The sequence below is a fragment of the Emiliania huxleyi genome, assembly GCF_000372725.1.
Source record: "Emiliania huxleyi CCMP1516 unplaced genomic scaffold EMIHUscaffold_599, whole genome shotgun sequence".
NCBI lineage: Eukaryota > Haptophyta > Isochrysidales > Noelaerhabdaceae > Emiliania > Emiliania huxleyi.
This window is the reverse complement of record NW_005197511.1, coordinates 34,686-44,503: the sequence shown is the minus strand read 5'-3', so window position 1 is coordinate 44,503 and position 9,818 is coordinate 34,686. Positions and strand designations below refer to the sequence as shown.

The window sequence follows — 9,818 nt, the reverse complement described above, 5'->3', positions numbered from 1 at the left end:
CCCGCCCCCAGGAGGGGGGGGCGGGGCGCACTGGCACTAACACAGGTACACCTTCGAAAGAATGAAGACTCAACGCAAGGGAGGGCAGGCCGGTTTTTGGTTTCAAATTCTTTCCCGTGCCCAGTGTCGTGCCGCCACCCATTCCCTGCACCCCACCAGTGCCACCTCTGCAACAGGCTCTGCCGTGGTTCGGACCGCACGACACCGTCCGCGCCTATCTGGACGAGGTAGACAAGGACGTTCGCGACGCATACAATGTGGGCGAGATGAGCCTGGACGACGTGGTGGCGCCGGACGGGCCCGGCACAGTTTGGTGCCAGCAGCACTGCGAGGTCGACAAGGTGATTCCGGACGGATGGTTCCACCCGCGCTTTTTTGCGATGGCGGCATGGAGCCGGGGGGGATTGGGGGGGATTGTCTACGCCGCGCCACATACAATCTACGTGTCGGCCTCGGGCTTGTTCTCGCGCGGCGCGGCGGGGACGCTGCCAAACACGCCCCCAGTGATCGTGCGTGCAGGCCCACCCCAGCTCAGGAGAGAGCAACAGGCGGGCACTTGTCGTCGTCGGTGACGACTTCCAGCTCGCGCAGGGGCCGGGCTACGCCAGCCTGCACGTCTCGCAGCGTGTGCAACAGAGAATATCCGCGGACGAGCAGCTCTGGCGGCAGGGCGGCGCAGTGCTCAAACTTTACCGGTATGGGAGTTTTTGGCTAATCAAACCCAAGGCCTGCACTAATCAAAAAGTGGTACGGGATACCAGTTGCCTCACGGAAATCAAAGCGAGTCGGAGTGCCTTCTTGGTGGCAAAATCGGCAAAATCGGCAAAATACCGGGTATTTTGCGGGTAGACCTCAAACCCGCGAGCTGTATGGGTGGTCCTGACGTCGACAGACGCCCGATGACCACGGTGAAGCTGAGCCGGAACGAGTCGACAAGTCTCGCCTGAGCCCGTGGCGGTCGCAGGCTGAGTCGCTGTGCACGGGCCGGTACCTCAGGCGTCACCTCCGCAGCCTCAGGTCTCAAACTCCACCACCTCCGACGGGACGCCTTCGGTGGCACGCTCGGCGGCGAGTTTGTGGCAGCTCCATCTCGAGTACGGCGTCGAGCCTACTCACTCCTGTTGGATCTGTGCACTCCCTGGGTCCCACTGAGTGCACAGAACGCGCGAGTGGTGCGTCCTGGGCGCGCGCAGGCTGCGGAGCTGCCACAAACTCGAGACACACTTTTTTGACATTTTGATTTTCGACGCTTTTGTCCCACATATACGCTGCATCGGCACGCTCTTCCCCGCCGCGGCCTGCGTCGCCAGGAACTCGCGCAGCCGCAGGCGCACGCGCCGAAGCTGCACTGACAGCGCCGGCCCGTGTGGCGCTAGCATCGGCCGCCCATCGCCGCACGCGGCCTCCTCCTGCCGCTCGTCATCCTCCGCCTCGAGGGCGTCCGCCAGCGCGCTGCGCTGCACACCCCGGCGCACAGGAGGCGGCGCCGGCCGCACCTCGGCCGCCTCGGCGTCGCCCGCGGCACGGGCGCCCCGCTCGCCGTCCGCGCGGTCCATCGCCGCATCCCCATCCCCGTCTGCGGCGGCGCCTCCTGCGCCCGTGCCGGCCTGCTCTGCGACGGCTCGCCACCGCTCGTCGTCCAGCATGTGCCACCACCGCCGATCCGGGTAGCCGTCGTACTCGACCTGGTGCGCGATCCGTCCGTCCCCGTCCTCCTCCCGCGCCATGACGGTCGCAGGGTACCACCGCTCACTGTCGCAGAAGATCTCGAGGCGCGATCCGGTGGACAGGACAGTGTGGCCGTCGAGCGCCGCCCTGGCATCCTCGCGCTGTCGCTTCCGCCGCTTCGCCTTCGTCTCCTTGCTGCGCAGCAGGGTGTAGTTCGGGCCCACCTCCGCCACGCTGTCCAGCAGCTGGGCGGCGCTCGCCATCTCGACCGCGTCGTCCTCCGGCGGAAGCTCCGCGTCGCCCGCGGCCGCTTCCCGAGCGCGCTCGTCGCGCATCCGCTCGTGGTGGGCCTGCCGACGCGCCACGCCGGCGCCCGTGTGCCTCGCCGCCGCGTCCGGTGACGGCATCGGTCGCTGCCACAGGTCGTCCCAAAGGGGACGCATCCAAACCGCCGCATTTCGCCCGCCGAAAAGTCTCCCACTCGCTCTGCCCCAATCTCGAGTCCTCTCACTAGTTACATACATACCTGGAAAAACCCGGGTATACCCGGGTAATACCCGCACTTTTGCATGGTTTCGCCCCCCGCAGTGAAACCACCCCCTTCCCAACCGTCTCAGGGACGGACGCATTTGCCCCCTTTCAAAGGCGGTTTCGAAGTTGATGAGACCTCGTCCCCCCCAAACCAATGAAAAGCGTAAAAAGAGGCGCGGAACAGGCCGGAAGCGCCGCTTGGACGTGGGTCACACAATGGCAGCGCTCCAGACGCGCTCTGGTAGCTGCCAATGAAGCTGCAGCCCATCGCGCACGCGCCGGACGGCCGCTGCACCTCCACTGCAGTGCCCTCCTGCACCGAGCGACGCGTCAAACCTTTGTTGCTGCCCATGACCGCCGGCGGCTCCGAGCTCGGGCGAGCGAGCCCTGGCTGAGCTGAGCCACTGCGGTCGCAATTGCAGCGCTGCGGTCGGTGCAGAGTGGCCGTGCGCGTACGGCGTCGTACGCGCACGGCCGCTCTGCCTCAGTGGCGTGCGGCTTGGGCCAACTGAAGGTCGCTCTCCGACCTCGCTCGCCGAGCTCACAACCCGGCGCGAGCCGCATTGAGTGGAAGTTCGACTTCAGCTGCCGCGAGTGGATGGACTGCCTTGTCGAGTGCGAGCAGTTGGGCTCCGCCGGGAGCGCGAGGTGCAACACGTTCTCTGGGCGCCAGCAGACGCGAGCTCGCGAGCGCGTGTTGAACCCGGACGCTCCAGAGCAACACTCAAGATACACTCGAGGGGGGGCTCACGTTTTTTTATTCGGGTTTCGTGGGTTATAGTGCACTATGGACGACGAAACCGAAGACGGTTGGCCCCGGGGTGGTTTCACTGCGCCGGGACCACACCGACAGCCGCTACAACTAATGAAAACCCCGCATACCACTTTCGCATACCACTATACCATACCACTCCAAAGTTAATCAAAATATCGCCAAATTACCGGTCTCATACCGGTAAAGTTTGAGCACTGGGGCGGCGTCGTGTGCGATTATGCATACGTGAAAGCGCTGATGACTGCACTCCAAGTGCTCCAAGTGCTGACGTGCTCGAGGAGTACAACAGCTGCGGAGGTCACACTTGGGTGGCTCCCCGTGTGAGAAACGCCCTTGACGCTGTTCTCCAGAAGCGCGCGGAGTTAGGGACGCCCCACCCGCGCGCTGTGTTCGGTAGCGGTGGAGTGTTCCAGCGTAGCAGCGGGCGTGCGCCGCGCTCCATGCCAAGCACAGTCGCCGCACGCATCATCGGCTTGTTACCTGGACTGCTGGCCCAATGCGGCGGTGTGATTAGCCGTAAAAAGAACTATTCCCTGGGCGGTCGATGCCGTCTTGCCGTCTCCGCAGGCTCTCAGTTCTCTCCGGCATGACACCGCCGGCTCTGCATGTGACCCGGCCCTCCGCCTCCCTCTCTCTGCCTCCCACGGCGTGAGCCTCGGCCGCCTCTATCAGTGTGCCCGTGGTAGTGAGAGACTGCCAGTGAGAAGCTGGAGGAAGGTCGCTACTCTCCCGCGCAGGGGAGAGATCAAGAGTAAGTCTCACGCGCGGTTGCGCCTCATGTACTACGCGCCGGGCTCAGCTGTGGCAGCATATCGCGGCTAGGTGGACGGCGCGGCCTCGCCGTCGGAGTCGTCGCCGAGAGGAGGGTCCTCGCCTAACGGCGGCGTCACCAGACACGTGTCGTGCGCACGCCTCAGGGTCGTGCCGGCCGCGCCGCGGCGAGAGGGAGGTTCGGGTGGCCCCACCTGGTCGTCCAGCCCCTCGTCGGTCAGGCTCTCTCCGCGCAGCATCTTCGCCTGCCGACAGCCAGGCAGAGGTCCGCCCAGCCGTGGCCGAGCTCTAGCCCTGGCCGCCGCCTAGCCGCCCCCTCCACCTCGCCGCCCGAGGCACGCGGGTAACGGTGCGCGAGAATACAGCCGAGCGCCACGAGGGAGATGGCCGAGCCTGCGGTGAGCACTGAGATGAGCACGAGCCGGTTGACCGCCTCAGTGCGGCTGCGCCGCCCTATGCTCTTGCCCCCTCTCAACCCCAGCCCACTGTGAAAGTGAAAGCTGCCACCATCCTCCTCCCTGCTCATTGGCGGCATGTGAATGGGTTGCTGGTGCTGCGGCGGCGTCGCCAGGACGCTGCCGCTGCGGAGGCCAATCGAAGGCGCATCCGGCTGCGTGTCGTGAATGCCAGCGCCGCTGCTCGCCTGTTCGCACCGCGGCTCTCGGTGATAAAGGCTTCGCACCGCGGCTCTCGGTGACCTCGACTATTTCTCTCAGATCCCTCAACATACGACGCTGCTCACGTCGCTGTACACGTAGAAGTTGGAGATGGTGGCTGCTGATGTTCCTGGACTGGGAGGGCTGCCTGGCGGGCTAAGCATTGTACTGACGCAGCTTCGCACGAATAGAGAAAGTGCGCTATGTAGCTCCCCGGCCCTGGATGTGCGGTTAATGACTGCACTCCAAGTGCTCCAAGTGCACGTCGGGCATCACATGACAAGCGATCCCACGACAGCGATTGTGGGGACTACATGATCCGTACGTGAAGGGTGGAGGGGCCCGCCCGCAGAGCTAGGCGGCGTGGGCGCCCCCCACTGGGGTCGAGGGTAAGAGGACGTCTGCCGCTTGCTTGTTCTTGACGTCGTTGACCCAGTTGGCACGCTCAGGGGAGTTGAGCCAGTTGATATGCGTATTGCGCGCCTGCTTGTTGATGTTGTTGGCGTCGCCCGCTACCGCCGCCATGCTGCCCATGGGAGATCTGCTGCGTGTGGTGGACGACGAAGGAGGACAGGCGCTCGCCGACGCCGCCCCGTACACCGTCCGGTCCGTGTTGGTGCCCGCCGCTTCCTTGGCGAACACGTGGAGGAACTGCTTGGTGGGCGGCGCAATGCCACCCAAAGTTTCCACGAGCACCAGCCGCGTTATGGCTTTCTTGATTCACTTCGCATCGTAGTACTGCGCCCCCATCCACCTCCAGCCTGCATTCTTCTTGACCCACCCGTCTCACGAAATAAAATGTGCGAACGGCCTCCGTGATTCAAACAAAAAGTAGCCGGGGCCCTCTCGCAACCCCTCCAACCCCCCGGGGGACCCGTGGGCGTCGAAGAGGCGCTCTCGGGGGGCCTACGATGATGTGCCTTTGTTTCATAAGCTCAGGCGCTCGAGCTCAAAGAGAAAAAACCGAAGAGAAAAACAATCTTGTCGCGATGACTGGCGTTCGTCTCTTGGTCTTGCAAGTTCTCTCTCCGAGGTTCCAGAGAATGGGGTAACTCTGAGCTCCCTCCCAGGGGGGGGGGGGGGGGACCCTACCCTCCCTTCGGAGAGAGCCCGAGAGTCCTCCCGCTCCGATCGGTTTTAAAAAGAAGAAGGCTAAGCTAAAAAAAAGCCTTCGCAGTGCACGCACAAAGCCCGCGCGCTTTTGGTCGCGCTCGCGCGCGCGCGCGTTCGAGCGAGCGAGCGAGCGAGCACACACACACACACACACACACATACACACACACACACACACATATACATACACACTCACACATACACTACTACATATTACACAGATATACTCACACATACTCACTCAGACATGCATGTGAACACACAAAATCATGCAAATACTACTTTTCTACCTCCCCAAAAAATCCTTAAATTTTGAAGGGGTTATGTACCCCGGAGGGGCCCACACATTAAGGGAAAGGAGCTTTGAGTTTAGGGAGCCCTTTTCCTCTGACCGAACTCCTGTTCTAATGTGCCTAACTCCTGCTACCCACCTCTCGGTCCAGCCCGGACCGGCACATACGGGCCCCGCGGCCCGCACCACTGAGGCATCTCCCTCCTACGCTACGAACACCTACGCTCAAGTACGAGTGCCTACGCTACTAGATCCCTACTCCTCCTCCTCCTCCCCCTCCTCCTCCTCCTCCTCCTCACTCGCCGCACCCTCGTCAGCTCCACGTCAGCTCCGGCCGTCGGACCAAAAAAGAAATCCCCGGGCCCTAACTGCTGCTACCCCGTGCCTAACTCAGTGCAAAGCACCTAACCTAACTCAAGCTACCTTACCTTAAGTTCGGCACCCTACGGTAGGGTAGGACTGGGCCCTCCCGTCGGGTTTTTCCTTCACGCCGGAATTTTCACAGCAGAAAAAGAAATTTGCCGCGAGAATCGGAGAGAGACTGCGAAGAGAGATAGGAAGAGGCGGACGCCCAAGGGTGGGCGACGGCTAGCGCACCACACCCCTCTCCTTAAAATCCCTGTGTGGTGGCGGCGTGCCTTCCCCCCATCCCGTCTTTTTCTTTAGTGCACGCCACGGCGACGAGCCGCAGCACTCGACCGCCAACGCACCTTCGCGAATGCCTCGGCCGCTGACGGAGGACGAGCTGTGCGCCGCCCGCCCAACTGTCACCGCACTGCACTTCTTTCGAGCGCTCCTCCGGAACTCAGCGCTCAACGCCGCCCGCCTCGCAGCAAGATCTTCTTCGAGAAGCTGTCCAAGTACATTGGTCGAGGCATCAAGACGCTGCTCGACCCGCCTAATGGGCCGCATTGCTTCCGCCTGCACAGAGACCGCGTCTTCTACGTGAGCGACCTGCAGGTGCGACTGCGCCATTGCCGGTGCTGACACACGGCCACTGACATGGCGCCGCCTGCCACAGATGCGCTCGGCGGCTGCGCTTCCGAGAGACCAGCTAGTGGGGATGGGTGTCACCTTTGGCAAGTTCACAAAGAGCAAGAAGTTCCGACTGCACGTCACCTGCCTCGACTACATTGCTCAGCTCGCGCCGTACAAGGCGGGCGGCAGTCCCCGCCGCGTAGCCTCCGGCTCTCGCCCCCTGCGGCCATGGGCCTCTCGTGCCACCGCCCGCCCGCCCGCCACCTACCGCGCGCCCGCCCCTCCCCTGCCGCGCGGGCAGGTGTGGGTCAAGCCGTCGGCGGAGCAGTCGTTTTTGTACGGGAACCACGTGCTCAAGGCGGGGCTGGGTCGCATCACCGAGGACACGCCGCAGAACCAGGGTGCCCCTCGTGGCCCTCCCGCCCTCGCGGAGGCGCGTCCACGACATGTCCGCGATTTGCACCCGCAGGCGTCGTGGTGCTCTCGATGGCAGACGTGCCGCTCGGTTTTGGCGTGACCGCAAAGTCCACCGCAGAGTGCCGCAAGCTCGACCCGCAGGCGATCGTTGCGCTGCACCAGGCCGACGTGGGCGAGTACTTGCGAGACGAGGGCGCACTCACCGGGTAGCCACGCGCGGTCGGCTGTTCTCTGATGTTGTTGATGTGCGGTCCCCTGACGAACGGCTGCGAACAAATATTATAATAAAAGTATCAGAGTGTAAGGTGCGTACTGGGCTGGGTTGGAGGCTCCATATGGAGGTGGTGGCTATGGCTTTGGACCTTTGCGAGAGGTGGCGAGCGGAGCAAGTAGCAAGTGGTGTATGCGCGCGTCCACGCTGCGCAGCGGCTCTCCCGCGACCCCGGCCCCTCTCGTAGCCGCAGCCGCAGCCGTAAAGGGTTTTTAGATGTGGATGCTGGGTTCAACAAAATCGGAGGACGCGACCCACTTCGCCACAGACGGTCCCGCGCCTCGCCGCTATGACGGCCGCACGGCCGCAGCTCGTGTGCGTGCGGCCGTCTTTGTCCGGAGTGAAAAGTCCAACGCGCTCGTCGGTGACGGCTTCCTCCAACCTGCGCCGCGCTCGGCGAACCTCGACAGCGCTTTCGGTGGCATGCAGCTCTTTGCGACAGAAGCCTGGAGAGCAGCTCCTCTGCTGCTCACACACTCTGCACAGCTGACACAGCCTACTGTGCGGCTGTCACAGCTGTGACAGCGATGGGCTCGCCCTCACTGGCCCTCAGTCACTTGTGCTGCGGCTTGTGTGAGCGACACTGCTCGGCGACTGCCGGCACACTGTGAGACCATGGGTGAGAGGTCAAACCACGCTACCAGCGCTTGGTCACATCGGCCCCGAGGTCAGATCCATCTACTCTGTTGATGACAAGACTTGTCTACCGGCTGGAGCCGAGCAGGAGGGCTTGGCGCACAACCCTCTGGGCCGGCGCGGGGGCCCCAGAGGGTGTCCATGCGGGGGGGAGATGGGGTCCCATGGCCCGCCGCAGGCGCCGATTTTTTTGGATTGTTTTTCTTTTTTGGAGTTTTTTACTTGTTTTCATGGGAATTCGGCGTACTTGCGGCCATGCTATCACGCCTTGCGACAGCCTGTCGGCGCAGCTGACCGTGCCATGATGCACAATTGATCACCTGCATAGCTCGCGGCCTTAGTATCAAGCATTCAGTGACGACCTGATCGTACGGCCAGTAGGAAGGTGTCCTTCCATCGTGTGCACGCTTCTGGCGCAATGCGCGTCACCTCGGATTGGCTGCTGGCACTCTCGAGGCTATGCCTACACAGCCTCGCGCGCATGGGCAGTCAAGAGGGACCACGCACCTTCTCAGGACAGCGCCGGTGCCTCTCTCTTGGACCGGCAAACGTGGTGGTATCGTGTCACCAATGTGGGACCAGTGCGGCATCGCGCCATCGACAGCTCTGAACTGCGCCTCACCACTGACCGGGAAGGCCGCCAAGTGGGCCAGCACAGGTCGCACATTGTGGCAGCAGTCAGCAGTGCATGGCTGATAGCTAGAGCAGCAGCGTCAGGGTCGCAGGGTCGGATCGTGTCAAGCCTCTCGCCCGGCCGGCCGCGTGCAGACGTCGGCCTGTCTGCTGTCTGGAGTGATCTGTCGGCGGTCAGTACGACCGATCAGGTCGGAGATTTCTGATGGTTGGAGGGTCTATCTGTATGTACTCCTCGAGATCTTTCCAAATCTGCCCTCTACTTAACCGTACTTAATCGGGAAGTTGGTGCTAGTGGAGACTAGTGGAGCCGGGGCCCCGTTTCCGCACTGCGGCGCGGCGCACGGTGCCTCCGGGGGGCCCCGCGCCGGCCCAGAGGCACAACCCCTGTTCAACTCACCCTCCACACCCCGTAGCCGGCCTACCGCCGGCATCCGCCGCAGCCCCAACTCTTGCCGCTAGTGTCGGGTAGTGACCAGGGGTGAGGGGACGGATTGATCATTGAAGATCCCTCACACCAAGATCGTGCAGGGCGGGGACACATGTCCCTAAATCCCATCTCGTCTCAGAGTTTGACCTTGGAGCACAGACCGTTTTATTTATTTATTTATTCCCGGCTTCGGTTTTTTTAGGCATTGTGGGGTTCGACCCCATGACCTCCTACGGCTCTGAGATGGACACCAGTGGGTGTGGGACCACAGCCAGGATACACTCGAAGGCTGGGTAAGCAGTAGAGGTCGATACTCGACGCGTCCCACAGGGTCTGTGTCGCTGTCGTCATGAGAGAGCCAACATGTGATCCATATGATGGTTCCTGACAACCACCTCAGTCAACTTTTGTCACAGTTCCCGCTCTGAGAGGAGCTGCGGGTCAGTTCGACAGCTGGAGCTGTGTCGCTGGCGCGCGGCGGCCTGCCTCCGGAGGTGCCTCTGTGGTGGACATTTTTTGGTCACCGTGAGAGAACGCGTTCGAATTTTCACACCGGAACTTCAACTTCGCACGCGCACCGGCCAGGGCTACAATAGTGCCAGGAGGCGGAGGCGTGAGTCGGAAGGACGCGACCTCAAGGTCCCTTC

General features: G+C 62.8%; 3 protein-coding genes across 3 annotated transcripts; 1 reads left to right on the top strand and 2 right to left on the bottom strand.

Moving 5' to 3' along the window:
• Positions 1-1,112: 1,112 nt before the first annotated feature.
• EMIHUDRAFT_120239 (hypothetical protein) lies at positions 1,113-2,075 on the bottom strand (the record flags this gene model as incomplete). The annotated part of the gene is made up of 1 exon (XM_005764326.1): positions 1,113-2,075. One exon carries the CDS (start codon positions 2,073-2,075, stop codon positions 1,113-1,115), a length of 963 nt encoding a protein of 320 aa, XP_005764383.1.
• A 1,405-nt stretch (positions 2,076-3,480) lies between these two features.
• On the bottom strand, positions 3,481-4,935 carry EMIHUDRAFT_459725 (hypothetical protein; the record flags this gene model as incomplete). Its single annotated transcript, XM_005764325.1, has 4 exons — positions 3,481-3,848; positions 3,940-3,990; positions 4,068-4,388; positions 4,801-4,935. 4 exons carry the CDS (start codon positions 4,933-4,935, stop codon positions 3,750-3,752), a joined length of 606 nt encoding a protein of 201 aa, XP_005764382.1. The 3' UTR covers positions 3,481-3,749.
• Positions 4,936-6,524: 1,589 nt separating this feature from the next.
• On the top strand, positions 6,525-7,491 carry EMIHUDRAFT_431202 (hypothetical protein; the record flags this gene model as incomplete). The annotated part of the gene is made up of 5 exons (XM_005764324.1): positions 6,525-6,553; positions 6,640-6,766; positions 6,828-6,983; positions 7,086-7,185; positions 7,254-7,491. 5 exons carry the CDS (start codon positions 6,525-6,527, stop codon positions 7,409-7,411), a joined length of 570 nt encoding a protein of 189 aa, XP_005764381.1. The 3' UTR covers positions 7,412-7,491.
• Positions 7,492-9,818: the final 2,327 nt, after the last annotated feature.